The 21,233-nt window shown below is 38.5% G+C and overlaps 2 protein-coding genes and 1 pseudogene across 4 annotated transcripts; all 3 read left to right on the top strand.

The window, feature by feature from the left end:
• The first annotated feature begins 249 nt into the window (after positions 1-249).
• Positions 250-1,543, top strand: LOC108070248 (probable serine hydrolase). The gene is made up of 2 exons (XM_044394611.1): positions 250-273; positions 548-1,543. The coding sequence occupies exons 1-2, from the start codon at positions 250-252 to the stop codon at positions 1,541-1,543; spliced, it is 1,020 nt and encodes a 339-aa protein (XP_044250546.1).
• Positions 1,544-1,879: 336 nt separating this feature from the next.
• LOC108070260 (probable serine hydrolase) lies at positions 1,880-3,346 on the top strand (annotated as a pseudogene).
• A 4,081-nt stretch (positions 3,347-7,427) lies between these two features.
• LOC123002347 (SEC14 domain and spectrin repeat-containing protein 1-B) lies at positions 7,428-20,844 on the top strand. Of its 3 annotated transcripts, XM_044394484.2 has the most exons (10): positions 7,428-7,542; positions 10,092-10,357; positions 11,438-11,633; positions 13,000-13,113; positions 13,170-13,344; positions 14,625-15,389; positions 16,033-16,397; positions 16,998-17,506; positions 19,393-19,693; positions 19,973-20,844. In XM_044394484.2, exons 2-10 carry the CDS (start codon positions 10,191-10,193, stop codon positions 20,582-20,584), a joined length of 3,204 nt encoding a protein of 1,067 aa, XP_044250419.1. In that variant the 5' UTR covers positions 7,428-7,542; positions 10,092-10,190; the 3' UTR covers positions 20,585-20,844. The 3 variants fall into 3 exon arrangements, with proteins under 3 accessions (XP_044250419.1, XP_070072043.1, XP_017016174.2); XM_070215942.1 differs by lacking the exons at positions 19,393-19,693; positions 19,973-20,844 and adding an exon at positions 17,556-17,862; XM_017160685.3 differs by lacking the exon at positions 7,428-7,542 and having other exon boundaries at positions 10,043-10,357; positions 18,778-19,693.
• The last annotated feature ends 389 nt before the right edge of the window (positions 20,845-21,233 follow it).

Genomic DNA, 21,233 nt, shown 5'->3' with positions numbered 1-21,233 from the left:
TAAACTTATTATTTACCAACATAAAGTTTTTGTAATTATTCTGATCTCCTGCATCTGGATTCTTGGCAAATCCCAACACACTTTCACTCACTCATCGGTTTATTATCATAAAAAACAATATTGGAAATTAGTCCGAGAATAGCCGTTGATCTCTAAATAGACGTTCCTATTCTGATAGCGCCAACTCTGAATTTAAAATCTCGGCTAAAATCTACACACGTGCAAAGTAAAACAAAACGTTCGATCGGAATGGGAACTTTGTCTTTGAGCAATGTGAGTAAGCAAACAAATTAAATCACGAACCCTAACAAAAGTATAGAGATAAGCAGCATGTGCCGGTACCCTAAAATTTTTTACGACAAGATTAAAGTAATGTACACTCAAAAAAAAGGAAAAAATATTTCTTAAATCAAGAAATAATAGATTTCAGTTTAATATGTTTAAGAAAAATTATTTTTTTGAAATTTTTTATCAAGAAAAGATTTCTAGTGTAGTCTAAATAATATTTAATAAATATTAATGGGTACCTCCTTTATTCCTTTTACAGTTCAAGGAGGTGAAAGTCCCAGCACCATGGGGTCACATCTCTGGACGTTGGTATGGAAATCGAACGGAGCGACCGATCTTGGCCATCCACGGATTTTTGGACAATCTGGGAACCTTCGATTGTTTGATTCCCCTGCTTCCCGATTATATAGGAGTGCTTTGTATTGATCTGCCTGGACATGGAAGATCCTCCCGTCTTCCACCGGGAATGCTCTATGCGGTCGACGTTCATATGCTGGTCATTCCCCGAGTGATGAAGGCGTACGGCTGGTCGAAGGTTTCGCTAATGGGTCACTCCTTGGGTGGCATGATAAGCTTCCTTTACACCGCTCTGGCTCCTCATTCAGTAGATATGGTCATCTCCTTGGACATTGTGTTACCTTTGAATCGAGTTCCGAAAAAGGCAGTGGGCCTGGTGGGCCAGAGATTGGAGAAGAATTTGGTGGAGGAGGATCGTCAGGAACCCGAGCCGCCTTCCTACACGCTCTCTCAGTTGACTAAAGACGTCGCCAAAGGAAGCATTAATTCTGTTACCCCTGAATTCGCTAAACACCTGCTCCACCGGCAGGTGTTGCAGTCGCAACTTTATCCAGATAGATTCTATTTCTCAAGGGATGAACGAGTGAAGTACACCAACATAATGCAATTTGAATCTGGACTCGCCGAGGAAATGACCAAACGTATACGAAGAAAGCCATATTTGATCATCAAAGGATCTTCGTCTCCATTCGTGGGAAAACACTGCGAAAAGCCAATTCAAATCTTACGCCAAAATAATCCACATTTTGAGTTTTACGAGGTGGAGGGTGGTACACATCACGTTCATATCCATGCCGCTGAGGAGTGTGCCCGTTATATAGTGCCCTTTATAAGGCATCATCGACCTCCTGTATTAACTTCTGGGGGTTTAGATGGAAAGGAGCAGCAACTGAAGGCCGAGGAAGAACGAGGGCGACAAGAAAGATTTTTCCAAAGAACCAAAAACAGCAAACTGTAAAGTACATATGTATGATATATGGAGATACAAAATAAACCTCTAAAACTCAAAATATTTTATCAAACTGTTAATAGAAAGTTAGCATTATTAACTGCATAATATTTTTTATTGACGTTTAAAAATGCTAAAAGATGTATTTATAAACCACAATATTTAAAATTCAGTTTAAAACTGTTCCCATGATTTTTATTTTTAGCAATGTTTATATTTTCTCTTTTTACAAACTCTTTTAAAAAGCTCTCTTAGTTTCTTATCTGCTAATTCTCTTTCAGTCTCTTTGGTTAGCCATTTAAAGCGAAAAAAATCGATATGGCGAATTAGTTGACGAACAGCTGTTGCCGGCGAAAGAAGTACAACATTTTCGAAATATATTATTTTAATCGAAACTTTTGCATTTCGGCTAGATACTTAAGATAATACTGGTCGTGGTACTATATTTACTGGATCTGTTTTAAAAGTTCCCGACGTGCAAAGTTCAGAAGGCCGTCGGTCGAGATGGGAACTTTGTCTTTGAGCGATGTGAGTAAGCAAAACAATAAAAATATTAAGCTAAGAGAGAAGATAAGGAGACCTTGCACGCACTAGAAAAACTTAATTCACATACTTTTTGGAACTGTTGAACTAGAATTATTATATTACGGTTATTAAATGTTTTAACATAAAATCATAAAATATAAAAAATAAATTCAAATACTGCAAATATTCTTTTAAGTTAAATTTCTTCCTTTCTTAGTAATAAAGTATTTTTTTATTTTCTAGTACAAGGAAGTGAGAATCCCAGCACCTTGGGGTCACATCTCAGGTCGATGGTATGGCAATCGTACTGAACGACCGATCTTGGCAATCCACGGATGGTTGGACAATCTGGGAACCTTCGATCGTTTGATTCCCCTACTTCCCGACTATATAGGAGTGCTATGCATAGATCTTCCCGGACATGGAAGATCCTCCCGTCTTCAGCCGGGAATGCATTACAACATGTACGATTATGTTTATATTATTCCCCGTGTGATGAAGGAGTATGGTTGGACAAAGGTCTCCCTAATGGGTCATTCCCTAGGTGGCATAATGAGCTTCATTTACGCCTCCTTGGCTCCTCACACGGTGGACATGGTCATCTCTCTGGATATTTTGTTGCCCAAGCCATTGGGAGATCCTAGAGAGGCACTTGCTCAAGTTGCCCAGGATATGGAGAAGCATTTGGTAGAAGAAGGTCGTCAGGATGAGGCAAATCTGCATGAACCCCCCTCTTACACCCTCTCTCAGTTGACCAAAGTGCTCGCCAAAGGGAGTTTCAACTCTGTAACCCCTGAATTCGCTAAACACCTGCTCTATCGCCAGGTGGGCAAGTCTCAGCTGTTTCCAGACAAATTCTATTTCTCCCGAGATGGAAGGGTCAAATTCTATTTCTCCAGCCCTTTAGAACCAGGACTTGCTTGAGATGGCGAGGAGGATCGGAAGAAAGCCCTATCTTATAATAAAAGGATCAAAATCACCGTATGTGGGATATCAATGCGACGAACCCATGTCCATCCTGCGCCAAAATAATCCCCATTTTGAGTTCTACGAGGTGGAGGGTGGTACCCATCACGTTCATCTTCATGCCGCCGAGGAGTGCGCCCGTTATATAGTGCCCTTTATAAGGCATCATAGACCTCCAATTTTGACCTCTTGGTCTTTAAATGGACAGGAACAGCAGCTAAGCTCAAAGGAAAAACGCAGGGTTCAGGAGAAATTCTTTGAAAGGAGTAAAATTAAACTCAGCAAACTGTGAAATAATACAAATTACAAAAATATTATTAATTACAAATATGTGTATTTTGGTAGAACTAAGCTTTACATTTTAAAAATCAAAATAATAATGCTAGATCTTTAAAAGTTAACAAGCATTTTATTTCTTTTGTCTCTAGTAAATTTTTAGCATACTCCCTTTTTATTGGAGCTTTAAAATAATATCAAGAATTTATCACAATTTAAAACGTTCCTTAGCTTCAGTAATTTTCTAATCTGATTTGTAATTATAGATTATTGCCTTAGTGATGTCGATGCCCCAGCAGGCAGTCCCAATACCAATAGATATATTACCTCCCCTTCTACATTAGAGCTCTTGTCTGAGAATTTCCTGCTTCCCCACTGTTATTCCACTTGCAATTTAAGCAATTTTAAGCAGCTTACAGCTTGAGCGCATTAGAACAATTAGCGCAGCTTTGATGCCATAGATTTCGATCCGTTAGAGCGTAAAAAGTTAAGCAGCAGGCAACCAAGTTAAGGGAAAATATATGAAATGTCCTTGAAAGGAAACTCAAAATTTTCCTCACATCAAAAAGGGGAAAATGCGAATAGTTGCGAAACCGAAATTTGGCAAGTAATCAGCTAACCAAATGAATGCAAATTAAATACTCGAAATTCCAGCCAAACTTTTCTGTCCTCGCAAAAGTAGACTGCTTCATTGAAAATTTATTTTACCGCAAGCGCAAGAGATTTTCATTGCCTATCTTTAGGCGGAAGAAATGGGGAAATGGAACTCCCCAATTTATTAATTTAAACACTTTGTTGTTAGCCGAAGAAATTGTTGAATTTTAAACATTTGTATCGCATAATTTTCTTGTCATTTATTTTGATTGGCCAAAATTAATATTTATGGATCTGTATTTTCGTTCCCTTTTTTGGCTGGTTAATTCAATCAATTAACGTTTTGAGTGGAAAGTCAAGAAAATACAGGAAAATTCCCATTATTCCACTATCGATTTTGCCATTTTAGAGGGCAAAAATTGTGTACTTATATGTGTATACACGTGGCATATTTCGGTTGTAATCAGAGACGCCCCAGGGTTTTCCTCCTTTTCCCATTCATTTTTTGGCATTTCGAAGGTGGAAACCATAAAGCCTTGACGATTGATATGCTAGATGCCTAGATTTGCAAATTAAAGTGGGTTCGGGCTTTGGGTTTTTGGGGCTGAGAAGGCGATTCCCGGCTCGTGTGCACTTAAATTCCCTTTGAATGGCTGAGAAACTTGAACGCCTTCCGCCTCCGTTTTCAGCAACAATTTCTTTTGGTGTGATATTGGGTTAAGCAGCCTTTAAAGAGGTGAAGGAAAATCGTATTTGGGTTTCGGGTTTCCCTTAGCTAATGGCCAGGAAAGTTGATGAATTCGCGGGAGCCCGGGCACTTAATGAAAGTGAAGGAAAGCCATCATTTTCACTAGATGAACGCTTCCGCGAAATAAAGATTTATGGGAATTTAGTCAAGAAACTTGAGCAAACCTTAAATCAAGTGTAGGCGTTAATTGGAAAAAGTTCAAAGAAATATTTGAAGGGGAATTTAAAACTAACTTTTATGAAATAGTTGCATAACACATCATATAAAAAAATTGTATAAAAAAAGGAAAGTGATAAATAAAATGTTTAAAAATATTAAATTAAATAAAGATTTATGTGGATTTATTCAAAGAAAGAAATTAAATTCTAAATTATTCCCAAGGGTCAAATGAAACCTCATACACGAAAGCGCAACTAAAATATAAGTCAACCTAAAACTTGTGAGAAAATTAAAAACCTCTAAGATTTATGTGGATTTCCGAATAGAAAATTTAAGAAAAAATTAGAGCAGAAACTTGAGCAGACGTCGCCCAGCTTAATAACTTTTAGCCGCTATAAACTTTTACCTCAAATGAGAAAAAGTTCAAGGTTAAGTCCGTAAATTTTGCACGAGGGGGTAGAAAACTTTAAAGCGATTCTGGAGCACTTTCGATGCGGCATGCATACGTCCAATAAACATCACCTGGCACTCCTTTAGTCGGGCCCATAAAACGGCCAAAACTACCGCATTAAATGATTTAAAACGAGCCACACGATTCTCTTGGCCTGATTGAAATGAATTGGTGGTGGCGGTGGAAAAGGGAAAACTGGAAGACCTTAAACCGAATGAATTATGCAGAGGCCCAGCAGCGTGGGGCTTAATAAACCAAACTTAACGAAAAGCTGTTTAAAATGCGAGCCGGCCATCTCGAATATTTCCCAGCTCGGTGCAATAAATCTGAGGCCACAAACTGCACTCGATTGCCCTTCCGCATGCAACGCTTTCCCAGAAGCGGGAAAAAAAGGAAAACAACTTTTCACGTCCGATGATGCTCCGTTGCATGACTTTTTGTTTTCAAGTCGAGCGGAAGTGCTTTCGACGCCATTTTGCGGCCGGCGATTGCAATTGAGTGCAGCCCCGACTTCATCAGCTTCCAGTTCCGCTCTCCCTTTCTCTCTTGCAGCCCTCAAGGATCCTTGGAGGGGCTCAAGGATACGTGCCCGAGCCCACTGGCACGCACTTTAAGTTTCATTAAACAAAACCATCGCGCCTAGGCCTCCGAAGATTGCCTATAAATTCATGGAAGCCAGTCAAATGGAAAGCAAAATCTATGACAGGACTCTGGGCTCTAGATATTTGGTACAGTAAAGTGTCGACAGAAGAAACAGAAATCCTTTTAGAATATATAAAGAGAAAGAAAATAATGAAATAAAAACTAAATGCAGTGAAATATTAAATCAAATATTCTCAGCGTTGTTAAAAAATTATATAAAATATATTATTATAATAATAAAAATAAAATAAGAAATATTTACATTTCTGAAATAAAGAAATTGTTTGATAAAAAGGGCTCACAATTTGTATTTTCTTAACCACTAAAAAACAAATGTTTATCCTAATTTGTTTATGCCAATCAACTTTCGAGTGTTTACTGTATCTATCGACATTTTCCGGCTCTGCTGACGCAGCAGTGAAAATCCGTTTGCATTTCAGTGAGTTTGGCCTGTCGAGGCGGAGATTTCTATTGCCAGACCCACATTCTTTGGACGACCATTAAATCTGCAACAATTTACTTGTGATTGACATGTTTATAAGGGTCGTAACCCACAGACCCCCTTCTCTAGCCACCCTTTTATTCCGAGGGAGTGACCCTTTTTCGGCTGGAGATATTTGTTTTTGTCCCCTTTCATAAACAAGTGAAGCCTAAAACGTTTCTGGACTGCTACTGCTCTCTCTCTCTTTTTATTTCATTTACCCCGCAAAAAAATAAATCTTTGATATTTGTGCTGTCAGAGGAGCATACTAAATATCCTTTTGCATTTTCAAGTACTTTTCTTTTGCGAGGCGGAAGACGGTGAAGTGGACAACAATTCCTGGTATTGTCTGAAATCCCAGGCACGCACAATTAAAAGTTCCCACGTCAAGCTATACATGAATAAAACAACAAAGTCGAGTGCGTGAGGAAGGGAAAATCAATTAATCGAATTAATGATGGCCTGGAAAAAAGACTATTTATGAAGAAAAAAAATTAATATATAAATATTTCAGAGGGTGAAAAAAATCAAATTAGGTAAAAAATGGTGAACTTAAATTTTTGATTTATCTAAAAAAAGAACTGCAAAAATTACTTATACATTCCTTACCCGTCGATCTCGTAATTAAATTAATTTTCTAAATGTGTTTCCATTTGAATAAGTTCCCACATAAAAAACTTTCTTGGCAGGTTCATCATACCCATAAAAAGCCGATGAAAGAGGTGGAAAAAAGAAAATAAGAGAGTGCTTGCACAGAATCTCCGATATCTCCATTGGCAGACAAAACGCATGTTTTGTTTTAATTTTGCACTCGCCAGAGAAAAAAATACAACCGGTTTTCAACAGGCGCCCCACAAAAACAAAGGGCAACAAATGGAAATAAATAAAAAATACTACAACGATCAATTGAAATGCAACAAAAAACAGCTGACACGCAAGCGACTGCAACTCGAACGCACTTCGAACGGCAACTCGAACTAAAAACCGGGTTCGCAGCGATCATGGTTAAGATCGAAATTAAAGGTAACTTGGGAAAACTTTCAGTTGAGCGCGAGAATTCCACGCGGGCGGACGGGGCGGATGAACGATATTCCGGTATATCATATCATTTCGGTTTAATTTCGGTATTTGCGATAAGAACTCCCTTTGTTTCGAAATCCTCAAAAGTATGATTGCATATCAAACGAAGTCAAATTACCCAACATTAAACAACACACAAAATGAACTGAAAAACTCATTTCGAAACAGGCGAAAACATTTGTCAGCTGTTAAAACAAATTTTGTGTGGAGAAATGCTAATGACTTTTGTTGTTTTTGTTGCTACCGCTGAACTTTTCAATTAATTTAACAGCCCGTCGACGTCGTTGGCATAGATCTTATCGTCATATCATAAAACAAAATAAAAGTCGAGGCCCTGAAAAACAAAAAACCCGAAAAAAGTTCTCAAGAAAGTTTAACGAAATTGAAAGAAAACAAAACAGCAACTCAAACGGTGGTTGTTGTTGTCTATTTTGGAAGTGATTTTTTTAGGCCGAAAGGTGTGCCCGATTCCAAAGATTCGAGGCATTAAGAGTTCCCCCGCGGGGTTCTCCACATTCAGCTACCCTTTTCATGATTTTTTTCGCCGAGTTTTCGCTGAGCTCAGTGGGATATAAAAATATAGACATAACTCCGTTCATATTTTGTACTGACATTTGAAACCTGAAATACCGAAGTTGCTGCACAGCAAGGTTGTTTTTTACCTGTCCTCTGCCATTAATTGAAATTCAATGCGGAAGGGGCGGTGGGCTAGTGCAGTGAGGGGGGTTTTTTGGTGGGAAGGGGGGAAAACCGCTAGGCTATGACAATTATTACAGCTTCCCAAAAGCAGCCAAAGGAACAGGTTGCTCCATCAAAACCCGGAGTCAAGCCAAGTAGTGCAAATTGCTTTGCCAACATAGAACATAAAAAACGGGAAAGGAAGTTGGGACCGAAAAGCCGATATTAAAATACCCTAATAGGAAGAAATATTATAAAATTTTTGTAAATTATAAATAAATAAATTTTTTATTGTTGTCTCAATAGTATTTTTGTTTGAATATTATTATTAATTTTGAATGGGTCATAATTATATTTACAATAAGCTAGAATAGGATTCAGAAACTTTCAAATTTCTGAAAAGTAATAGATTCCGTTAAATAGAACGTATAAAAAAAACTTCCAATAATATAAAGGAGATTTTTAAATTATAACAAAATTATTTCACCAAGATAATCAATTTCAATTAGATCTGTAAAATCTAGTAAATTTCAAATATCCCATAAAAAGATGTGAAAAAACGGAGCCAGATATGTAATCTATAAAAATCAGGGACCGTAAATAATCATTATTTGAGATTTTTATTTTAAAAGGCCTACTGAGGTTTTTACAAGTTTTAATCAACAATTTAACTGGTTTTTATGCACTTTATAGAGATGAACAAATAACAGTTAATTTGCTTTCCAGATTTGTTAAAACGCATATACTTTGTGGACAAGAGTAAAAAGAACGTTATTTTTGACGTTTAAAACAAAATATCACAGTAGTCTTTTCAAAATAAAAATCTCAAATAATGATTATTTACGGTCCCTGATAAAAATATTTTGAAAAAGTCTTATAAATAAAAGTGATAAACACAATTAATTGATAACAATTTTGTGATAATGCTATAATCAAGATAAACAATTTCAACAAAATCTCCAAAATCTATGGGATATCCAAGTACCCTCTGAAAGAGTATAGAAAAAAACGGAGCAAGATTGGCAGCGGAATGGCCAGAGTGAGAGGCAGGAAAAGAGGCATCGACCACTTACGCATAACTGTAAGATAGACTGCCAGCAAACAGGATTTTTTGCACGTACTTTTCTTGCTCACAAGTGAAAGAATTACTTGGCTCTTTTTCTTCTGCTCCTCTATGTACTATATAGTGTTTGAGATTGCCGCGCCCCTTATCAACCGACAAATTAAGTTCAAACTGCTGCTGTTACTCGGCAGGGTAAAGAGCTAAAACTTCAATTTGTGTCAAAATACTCATGCGCAAAAATGGAATTTTTCCATTAGGCCCCAGAGATAGAGAGACTCCAAACAGAAAAAACTAAAGAAAAACAACCAACAAAAAAGACTTAAACTAACATGAAAATAGTGAAAATCATGTGGAGAGACTGGCAAGGCACTGGGAAAAAATTATGTTGTATGGAATAAAATTTATATTATATTAAAGAATTCATTTTAAAAATGATTAAATTGATAATAAAATATTTTTGTAAGATGAAGGATTAATGAATAATACAGTTAATATGGTTTTCTAGGAAATTTAATATGCTTTGGTAGAATACAAAATATTATAACTAAAGAAAATATTTGGGAATATTTTTTAAAATTCAATTAAATTTTTGTGATATGTAAATGACATTTAAAAATGGTTCTTACACATTTAACAATTTTTCCCGGTGCATTGGAGTAAAGTAAAGTAAAGGCAGCCGAAGTTTCAGGCTGCAACTTGTCAAACGTGTTCCCCAACAAAGTCTCGCGGCATTTGGAAATGTGCAGCATTGTGCAGCAGCGGCAAGAAAAACAGCAGCAGCAGCAAAAGCAACGAAAACAACTCGCATAACTGTGACTTGTATTAATTTTCAAGCTTTTCCAAAGCAGCAAACAAAAAGAAAATCCTAATCCCGCCTTGTTGTTGTCTCGGCAGAAAAACAACAAAAATAATGTGTGCGGCGACAAAAGCTTCAATTAGCATTTAGAAAAGCCGCATCATCATCGCGATCCCATCATTAAAATCCCTTTACCGATGGAGGAGGACGTGCTGAATGCCCTGCAGACGCGAAGTGTCTATCTATCCGGGGGATTCGATCGCCAGAAGCGCATCATCTTCGTTGTCAACGCATTCAACGATCTGCAGCTGTGGAATCGCCGCTATCTGCAGGTGACTCTGGACTATCTGAAGCGTTCGCTCAGGTGAGAATCGGGAATTAAGTGGTCTTACGTTGGGGTATTAGAAACGGAAAAACAAAAAATGCCGACGACTCATTAGCATATGGCCGAAATATGCAAATAGCCCGCAGATGATGAAGGCCCATTTTTTGTGTTGTCGTCTTTTAATGCATTACTTTTCATTAGACACGGCTTTCGGCTGAGGGAGGGGTCTGAAAACGGGTCTCGAAAGGGGGGCTATGACTGCAGATAGGCCTCACAAAATCTGGTTATTTATTAGCAAAGTGTCAGAGTTCTCAGGCAAATTAAATGCTTAAACGTGTTGTTGAATGAGAAGGAGTGCTAATATCCCATAATAAAAATTAAAAAAAATATATGTTGCATATTTAGAAAGATTAATTTATTTAAAAAACTCTTAAAAATGTTGCATAATATTTTAAGTATGCAAATAAGTTAGAAATATAATGAAACAAATAAAAACAGGAAATGGTAGTTATTTTAAACACAAATATAAATGTTGGTATCGCTCAAAACATAATTTATGAAAATTAAAATTTAGTTTTATTTGAGTTCTAAGAAAATATTTCTTAATAAATGTTTATGATAATTAGTATGCATTTAACTTTCATTTTAGTTATGTTTAAAAACAAATGTTGGTAATTTTACACCTGAACATAAATGTAAATAAGAGCCCATTGCCATCAATGTTCCTCATGAAAATAACACTCTAAAATTAATTTATGAAAATCAAATACCACTCGTACCCTACTTAAAGGTCGAACAACACAGCCTATGGGCCTTTCAGAAACGCCCTTCTTTTGTTGTTTCCCCATTTTAGTTTCGTTTGTTTATTGGCACAACAGGCAAATTGTTTAATTTTACGAGGTAGCCATCAAACACACTTTTATAAGACAGGGAAAAGGCCACATGAATTATGGATATATTGATTGTGATCAATCAACTGGCAATGGGTCAACAACAAGCGATGGTGGTTAATTAAAGCCAAATCTTAACTGGCGGGCTAATGAAGCGTTTAAAAGCGCTTTTCTCTCTTTTCTCTCGAAAACCCAACCGATTAACCATCTTGGCATCAATCTCTTTCAGCGCTTCGGTTCTGCAGAATGGCGTGAGTGTGGTGGTCAATGCCCAGGAGAGCAGCTCACGGATCTCGAGGCAGCAGGTGCGCCAGATATACGCCCTCTTCGGGGGCGACATCAATGTGGATCTGTATCTAGTCAGGGCGGAGGGCTTCTGGGAGAAGCATGTGGAGCCGTGCACCAAGTCCCAGGTCAAGGGAGAGGTGAGTCAGTGACCTAGATTTGTTTACTGTAAGGGATGCACTTCAAAATAAGTTAGAAGTATGAAAAAGTTTGTGGAAAATATATATAGTTAGTACGCATCTCCAAATTAATACAGAATTTATTTTATTTTTTAAGATTTTTATGTCAATCCCTTGTGGGTGATTTTGGCTACTTCCCGTTTTTTTTAGTCCAGACTTTTATACAGTAGTTTTATGTTTCTGACGAAAATCCTTTCATATAAAATGTCTTATAATTAGTTAACCTTTTTATACCCTTGCAGAGGGTATTATGATTTCAGTCAGAAGTTTGCAACGCAGTGAAGGAGACGTTTCCGACCCCATAAAGTATATATATTCTTGATCAGCATCACAAGACGAGTCGATCTAGCCATGTCCGTCTGTCCGTCTGTCCGTCTGTCCGTCTGTCCGTCCGTCTGTCCGTCTGTCCGTCTGTCTGTTTCTACGCAAACTAGTCTCTCAGTTTTTGAGCTATCGGGATGAAACTTTCCCAAAAGTCTTCTTTCTATTGCAGGTAGTATATATGTCGGAGCCGACCGGATCGGACAACTATATCTTATAGCTCCCATAAGAACAATCGGAAAAAAAAAACTTTAAAAAATTCTAGCTTCGGTGTTTTTTGAAATATTACCTTCTACTTTTGGGGATGTTATTTTTTAAATATTTCTGAATTTCGAATTAATTTTTTAAAAAATCGGACTACTATATCATATAGCTGCCATAGGAACGATCGGAAAATTAATGGAAAAGTAATAGGAAATAAATTCAAGCTTCTTTGGTTTTTATTGTATTATCTTCTACTCTAGGATATGACTCTTTTTAAATATTTCCGAATTTCAATTTTAATTTAATCAAAATCGGACGACTATATCATATAGCTGCCATAGGAACGATCGGAAAATTAATGGAAAAGTAATAGGAAATAAATTCTAGCTGCCATAGGAACGATCGGAAAATTAATGAGAAATATTAGAAAATTGAACATTTTTGCGATTTGTTAATTAATAGGAATGATCTGCAAGGGTATATAAGCTTCGGCTGGCCGAAGCTAGCTTCCTTTCTTGTTTTATATTTACCTTATCATAAATTATATATTTAGTAAATATTATTTACAATTATTTTGTTGAAGGTATTTTTTTTTTGAACTTGGTTGAAAAGAGTATAATTAATTGTGTTAATGTGGACCTAAAGAAATGGATAATTTTTTTTTGTAAAGGAACCTAAAAAGCCAAATTATTTATTTATTTAAAAAAACGATGCTATAAATCCAAATATCAGCATAAAATATATGATAATCTATATTTATTTCCCAATTTTTATCATTTTTTCCCTGTGTATTTCTAAATAGCCCCTGGTGCTGTCGAAGGCTCGGCTGTTCAAGTTCATAGAGCCGCAGAACCTGCCTGAGGAGCTGGGCGGCACCTTGCAGTTCAACTACGATCTGTGGCTGCAGCAGCGCAAGGTAAGAGCCCCAATTTCCATTCGAACGGCAAATAATGTCTACAAATATATTCACAGTCCATCGACGAGTTTACCAAATCGCATGTGCAGACTTTGGGATCGATGGAAAGGCTGTTGGCTCTGCTGAGAGAGCACAAATCTCTGCGGCCGGCGGAAGCGGATGTGGAGCTGAAGAAGTGCGCCCAGCTGCATGCCGGTGTCCAAAACGACATAGAAACGGCCATCGACATGGGTGAGTCGAGTTCGTGGCTCGAGTCTTTTGTTTTTTGAGTCGTTTTTGCTGTTTGGCTGCCCCAAGCAATTAACATAATTCGTTTTGCCCTCGAAGCAAACGAGTTGTCGGGAAAAAGACAGACAAACACACATGTGACAAGTAAATCATTGAATTTTGTGTGTGGTTTTCAATTAGAAATGCGCCACGTTTGGCAAACTCGTTTTTCGCGCGCCGTTTGTTGTCGTTTTTATTGTGGGTTGATTTTAACGGCACTGAATTTGATTGAAATAAAGGCCTACAGAAGGTCTTTTGGGTAGAAAAAACCGTTTTGATAAGTTTATATACAAATTTATAATGTTGAATAGGTTTTGTTTAGGCTAGATTTTACAATTGAGAATTGTTAGCAAAATATTGATTGATTGGAAAAGAACAAACTTTTCATTAACAGGTTTTTAAAAAATTACTAAAAAATGTTTATAAAAACCTGTTTTTGATAAGTAAAGAGTCAAAACCTTTTCTGGCTTCATTAAGTTATTTTCGAGAATCATTTGCGGTTTGAGATGATCATCGTGCCCTGGGCAAACCGTGTTTACAGAACTCACTGTTCACACTTCAATTCCCGAAAAACGACTTCAAATTCGACCGAATTCTCATTCGATTGCGTGGGTTTGGCAACACAAAAACGACAAACGTGACCTTTCACTTAAAGCCACAAAAGTCGGTGATGCGCAACGAAATGGTGGCACATGCCACAGTCCAAAGAGCCAGGCACAGACTCGGATTTTAAAGCCTCTCCGGGAATGAGGTTTCACTTTTGTGGATGTGTGAATAGCGATAGATCTGATTCCCCCGCAATGAAAGGCCTAAGTACACTGTAAGAAATAAAAACTTAAGTGATTTCAAGTTATAAATTAAATTGTTTGTTTTTGAAACATTTTAAAGAAAAATTGTGAATTAAATCTAAATAAAATAGAGAATAGAGAATAATAGAAATGAGTAATTCAAAAATAAAATAGAGAATAATTCGCGAATTTTTCTAAATTTTGGAATATTTAGTTTTGGCAATATATTTTTTTTATTTTGCGTCACAGTTTTCCAAAATATGTTTTAAATTTCGAAAATACAACATTATCTTCCAATCAATGCGGAATTTTTAAAAATGTATGATGAATATTTCCATTGGGAGCATTATTTCAAACATGTTAAATAATTTCAAGGCCCAATATATTTTTCTCACTGCACATTTCTCAACCCCTTTCCCTTTTCTCTTCTCTCTTCGACTCTATTGCATTGTGCAGGTAACGCGATCTTGGCCCGCTTCAACGAGGTCTACGAGACGCATTCACCGCCGCCACAAGCGGTCGCACCTGCCTCGGAGTCGCCAGTGAACGCCCACCCCCCGCCAATGCCGGCACACTCCGCCACTGGAATTCCCCCGCAGCAGCAGCTGAAACCCCTTTTGCCACCCGATCTCGTCTGTGAACGTGCCCGCATCGAGTTGCGATTGAATGAGATCGAGAAGAAACAAACGGCCATTCGAACGGCCTGGCTGGAATTGCTGAGATCTCTGAGGGAGGCACGCGAACTCGGCACCCTGGAGGAGGGGGTGTCCTTCGTCACCAACTGGATCCTGCAGCAGGCGGAGCAGCTGCTGAGCCGCCAAAGGAGCATTGCCGGCGATGTGAGGGGCTGTGAGGCCCTGCGATCTGCCCATGATCAACTGGAACTGGAGTGCCGGGAAACCTATGGTTGCTATGCGGAGTTGCTATATAAAATCGAAAGATTCGCCGGAGAGAGGCAAGCATCTCCAAAGGACAAGGATCTTTGCCAGGATCTCCTTTCGCAGAGGGATTTCATGCAATTTGTGTGTCGTTCCTTTGCGAAGAGATTGGAGAGAAGGAGGAACGTCCTCATGACCGCCTTGAGGTTCCACCGACTCCTCGAGCAATTCGAGGAGCTCCTGACCACTGGGAATCATGTGGTAGAGGTGGACAGTCGATCACTCGATTGGCCCGAGGCAGAACAGCTACTCATGCAGCTAAAGGAGAACCAGGAAATGTTGGGTAAGTCTGGAAATATTAAAATTATATTTTTAATGATTTTATTTTAAAAGAAATTATTGGATAAAATATCACGATTTCAAAATTAACAATAATGTTATTCATACAACCTTGCTAACCCAACCTAAACTTTAGCCATCGAACCCTGACAAAAATATGCTAAAATTGCTCTGATAATTATCATAGGAATGACAAAATAAAGTACAGCAAACTGACAACTTTTAACAAATATATTACCCAATTGTCACGCTTTCAAATTTCAATGATAGTACGAGAAAAAAACACATTTAAGATCTACTTCAACTCAAACTGAATATATACAATACTGTGATGGAGATTACTAACATCGAAGCGATATATTTTTCTTTACAAATTTTATTTTAGCATTTTTATAAAACTACAGGCTTTCTATAGCTATTCGATTAGTACAAAAATATTTCATTTCAACATTCCACAAATCTCTAAAATACAAGTACATATTTCTTTCAACTTTTTTTTCATATCCTAATAATATTTCTAGTAGCAATATCAATAAAAATATGTTCCAACTCAAACTGTAAATATAGCATCGAACCGATCTCTGTTCGCGCTATATGCAACATCCAACCGATTTCTAAGTTTTCTGTCCAACATCCACAATCCACAGGCCACGTCGAGCGCGAACTTGTGCGTGAAGGTGAAAAGCTGAGCGACATGCTGGCGATGCCGGTGAAAGACGCTCTGGGCCGTGACCTCCAGCTGGACTACAGCCCCGAGATCGCCCAGCTGCGGCGGCAGATCGACGAGAGCAGGCGGCGGCGTCAGGTGTGCTGGAGTCGGCTGGCGCTGCAGCGGCTCACCTTGGAGCAGGTGACCCACATCCATGCCTACGAGGAGGACGCGCGGAGGGCGAGGGACTGGCTGCAGGAGCTTTATGCCGTCTTGCTCAGATGCCACTCCCATGTCGGCTGCAACATCCACGAGATCCAGCTGCAGAAGGACGAGCTGCAGGGGTTCGAGGAAACCGGCCGGGTGAGTTTTCCCCTCTTTATTTTGGTCTTTTATTTTTTGGGGGAACTAAGTTGGAGAGACAGAGAAAGGGAGAGCCTGTTTGGCTAACGGCAGAGTGACCGATAAAACATTAAGTGCCAGTCGAATTTTCTGGCGGAAAACCAAGGCCTCAGTGCGTTGATACAAGGTTGCCCATCTGGATTTCCATCTGGCCCATTACCATTAAATGTTTTATTCTGTATCAAAGCAATGAAATATATTTTATTTTCGAAGGGCTCTTAAAGTACTTGGAAATATTAATAAAGAAAAATCTTAATTACTTCAGTTATCTATTCTTCTTATGATTGAATGTTTTATTCAATATCAAAGCACTGAAAATATAATTTTAATGAAATGTTGATTTTTTAAAAATATTTTCTCAAAATTTTTATATTTCGGGAATATATTTTACATCTAATAAAACAATTAAAATGTAAATACAATAGTCAATAGTTTACATTTTGTTTAAATATATTGCATTATACACATTTTTAAAAAGTTTTTTAATATATCATTTACTAAATATTTATCAATAAAAATTAATATTTTAAAATTTATTTTTCTACAATCTTGCTGCTCTAGAGCATCTACCACTATGGCTGCCAGTTGCTGGAGGCTTCCCAAACCCTGCGGCTCTGTTGCAAGTTGGATCCCGCAGCATCCAGGTCACAATCCAATCTCGGCCAGAGTTTGATAAGTGATGAACTGCAGCTTACTTGGCACAGTCTGCAAGCTGTGGCCCAGGAGCAGATGACCAGACTGCGAGTCTCGGCCGTTTTTCATCGCAGTGTAGAGGCCTATTATCGACAGCTGAGGGAACTGCGTCCACTTTTGACCCAGGAATTATCCGCCCAATTGCAACAGCAACAAAGACAGCAGCACAATCGCAGTAGCAGTGGAATAAGTAGCGATGCCGAAGGAGAAATCGAATCTGAGCTATCTCCACTGGGAGAAATGCCTCCGCGTTTGCAGCGCCACCTGGTGGCCAGGGAGCAACTGCTGGTCGAAGTGGGAAGAATGGTCAGATTGGGAAGACTGCTGAAGAAGCGTCTCAAAGAGCCCTTCGTCTTGGATGCACTGACAGGAAAGAGGTGAGTGAAGTTCAAGTGAATTATAATCGTTAATAGGTTGCAGTGGCAGTTGCGTGAGTGCCTTGGACTTCAACCCTACAAATCGGCGGCTACTTCATTATGCTCAACGCATAGAACTCGGTGAAAAAATAACAGCAAAACGTTCTGCATATCAACTAAAACATGAGAAAGATTTTCACTCAAATCCCACGAGTTCGCGGCAAATTAACTAGAGGCAAAACAAAAACGAAAAAAACAAGGAACTAACAAGTTGCTAGAAATAAAACTAAAAGAAATGATAAATGGGAATTGAAATGTATGAAAAATCAAACTAACTTGAAAATACGCTTTACAAAAAATAAGGAAAATTTAAATAGGCAGAAATATAAAAGGAAAAACCTTAGAATATATAAAAAAACATGTTCATATATTTTAGAAAATATATTTTCGAAATTAATTAACGTTCAAAAATCATTTTCATATTTTTATAAATAATACGATGATAGGGAAAAATTCTGTTTATATTATTTTAAACACGTGTACAACACCTACTAAATGTCTCCATAAAATTGAACATAATTAAACCAATTTGTAGACATAAAAAGGCCCATCAAACCCCTCAATAATTCCCAAGTAACCGCAAACTAGACGGCCAAAAATAATTTTTGACAGAATGAAACAAATGTCAAGCGGCCGCCACGCACTCAAAAAGTTCCACCACCCAAAAGTCGAAAAAAAGGCTAACAAAAATATTGAAATAAAATAAAAGAAGAAAATATAGAAGATCATTCGGCGTCCAAATCCAAGTAGTCTATTTCAGTGCGTGGTCCAGTGCGGTTCGTCGTTCGGTCCCCTTCCGATTTCTCAGTCTTTCGGTTTCTCGGTTCGGAGCGGGAGATTTCAAGACAACTCAACTGTCAGTTTGTCAAATTAATGGAACACTCGGAAAGAAAATATATATTTAGTGTATACTATATGAGATAAAGAGTGAATTTCCTGGAGAACATTCGTGACAAGTGGGTCAAAGTGGGGAGCATTGTGATAGGAAGGTGTTAAATATAGAAGTGTCGTCTGCATAGTAGCCCACTCTCGATTTCTTTTCGCTAATCCCCGCGCAAAGTGAATAATTGAATCCACAATTATCAGAGAGACATAGCTCCCTTCAACTGGCCACTAGCCAAAAGCGTGTTGAAGCGTCTTACGTCAAACTAATTGTTCCCAGACCCCAGTCCCCAGAAAAACCAGCAAAAAAAGGAGGCGCCAGCTTGAAAAAGCTCGAAAATGTTTGCCAGATTTCGTAATTTGTTTGCCAAATCAAAGGGCGATGAGGAAGTAACCCCCGAAAGGCCGGAAGTGCCCAGCATTGTGGTGGATGAGCCACCCAATGAGGTCGAGGAAAGTGAAAGTAAATCCCCAAATGTGGCCGTAGAAAATCAGGCTAATACCTCTGCTCCTTTGGCCAGCGAAGAGGAGGATTTGGCCCGGAAGCCCCATGAGATCCTAAGTGATTCCTCTAGCGATCTAAGTAGACTTTTGGAGGCCATAAATGAGGCCAGCAAACTGCCGGAAGTGAGTAGTGAAGATACGCAGGGTGAAGATGAGGATTACGAGGACGATGATGATACGGCCAGCACTTCGAGTGTCAAGACCAAGATAGCCAAGGCCTCGATAGAAAGGGATATTATACTAGAGGAAACCCTAGAGGAAGATGAGGAGGAGGATGGGGTGGATGAGGTGGACGCGGGGCCACCCCTCAAAAGTCTGGATAAGATCAAAGCCCTCATACGAAATGATAGTGAAACATATCCGCAGAGCGACTATACCGATAATGAAACCCCTTCGCATTCACGCACTGCCTCTGTGGACTCCGGAGCCCCCGATAATCCCCGTCTTTCTGGTGATTTCAGTGTCGTGGCCGATGAATTGCCCTTGGATAGCAGTCCAAGTCCGTTGCATGATAGTGGAAGGACTAGTAGTGCTGGAAGTGAGGTGCCTGGAGAGGCTCCCCCACAAACTGTACAGGTTGTGCCCACTGGAAGCAACGAACTTGCCTGCGCTGCCATTTCCCATAAGTTGGGCGCCATTGCCGAGGTGGCCGAATCTTTGGATGCTGTCATCCGGGATGTCCAGCAGCAGGAGAAAGCAGCCAGCAATGGAATAACAAATGGCACTACGAGTCATGGTATCAAGAAACTGGGAAGCATCGAGGTAAGCTTAAATATGTTATATGGGTTAAGGTATCAGAACAATAAAGCAATTATATTTTATTTTTACACACACTAAAATGTTTAAAAAAATCGAAATGATGTAGATTTACCTATTATTCTTCTTTTATTTTCCAACCCGATTTTATGACTGCTTTTTTGTAATACTAAAATCTTTAAAAGCAATCAATTAAATTATGAAATAAATCAAATAATCAATTAAATTAAAAATAATATATAATATTAAATAAATAAAATAATATGATATTTATCTTTACCTTAGGACTGGCACTCCCGATCCACCGAGGACGAGTCCTTCGCCACCGCCTCCGAGGGCAACTTCACGCCCAACTCGCACTCCTCCTCCTTCCAAACGGCCTCGGGAAGGACTAGCTCCTACATAGGATCCGCTAAGAACTCCTTCGACGAGGCGGATGACTCCACATTGAGCACCTTTGAGATACCCGAACTGCCACAATCCCCGGTCAACATGTCCTTCGACAGCTCCGAACTGAGTTACTTTTCGGCGCGACAGCAGAGGATGAAAAGTGAGGATCAGGATAGTGTGGTGGGCGTGGCAGAGTTGCATAGTCAGAGTGTGACGCCCACGCCGGATGATGAGGAGCAGCAGCATTTACTACTGCCACTTCCCCTGCCACAGGCCATCGAATCGGATTCAGAGGTGGAGGGATTCAATTTGGCCACTGGGATTACGACGGAGACAGGACCAAGGATCTCGAATGCCCACACGCCGGAGGTGAGCTACCGATCTGGTGATACCGCTAATACCGCTCCGACTTCAACTAACCCCAACGAATCGAAACCGCCGACGTCCTGGCGACGCAGTAAATACTACGAGAATATAACGAAACAAACGATCAAGGGATTTTTGTAGATCCGGACCACCTGTCCCACCTGAAAGAATGATTTCCCGCCCAATTAACCCGCGCCATTTGCTTCTCTGCCGCTGCTCGACATTCTTGCCATTAATTAGTTGGCATATTATTTTTGATGTTTTCCCCACAACTTATTTTAGCCTATGAGCTAAAGGTTTTTTCTCTGTTTTGTTTTGTTTGCTAATTTACTTTGCATGATTGTTCACTGTTTTATTTTGGCTTTAAAAATAATATTCTTATTTTATAATTATTTTTCAAATTTGTTTCGTGTTTACTTTAGTTTTTCTCCTGCTTTATAACTATTTAGTAACTTTAATATTTATTTTGTTAGTTGAAATTTATTTAGTTTAAGGCTTGCAAAATTAGAGAATTCCAAAATGCTTACATGAAATATAATTTATATATCAAATATGTAATATAAGAAATTTTAATTCAGTCACAGCCAGTCGAAATTTTTGCCATTAATTGTATGTTTAATATTTATTTTTAACTATTTCTCCCCACACAGTCACAAAAAATATAGTGCAATTAATATTGGAAAATGTTTTACCCCAAAAATAAAGCTAATCATTCAAAAATTCTCTCCATAACTTATTAACTTTTCAGATATTTTATTTTTAAGTTAACAAGTAAGTAAAGGGGAAAATG

Source organism: Drosophila takahashii, chromosome 3L (genome assembly GCF_030179915.1).
Source record: "Drosophila takahashii strain IR98-3 E-12201 chromosome 3L, DtakHiC1v2, whole genome shotgun sequence".
NCBI lineage: Eukaryota > Metazoa > Arthropoda > Insecta > Diptera > Drosophilidae > Drosophila > Drosophila takahashii.
The sequence above is the reverse complement of the archived record's forward strand: the minus strand, read 5'-3'. Positions and strand labels throughout refer to the sequence as shown.

What these genes read in the sequence shown, in the direction of transcription:
- LOC108070248 (XM_044394611.1), top strand. Translation starts at nt 250, where the DNA reads ATGGGAACTTTGTCTTTGAGCAAT. An exon ending in GAACTTTGTCTTTGAGCAAT is followed by an intron (nt 274 to 547) that starts GTGAGTAAGCAA and finishes TTCCTTTTACAG; the next exon opens with TTCAAGGAGGTGAAAGTCCC.
- LOC123002347 (XM_017160685.3), top strand. Translation starts at nt 10,191, where the DNA reads ATGGAGGAGGACGTGCTGAATGCCCTGCAGACGCGAAGTGTCTATCTA. An exon ending in TATCTGAAGCGTTCGCTCAG is followed by an intron (nt 10,358 to 11,437) that starts GTGAGAATCGGG and finishes AATCTCTTTCAG; the next exon opens with CGCTTCGGTTCTGCAGAATG. An exon ending in GGAGAACCAGGAAATGTTGG is followed by an intron (nt 15,390 to 16,032) that starts GTAAGTCTGGAA and finishes CACAATCCACAG; the next exon opens with GCCACGTCGAGCGCGAACTT.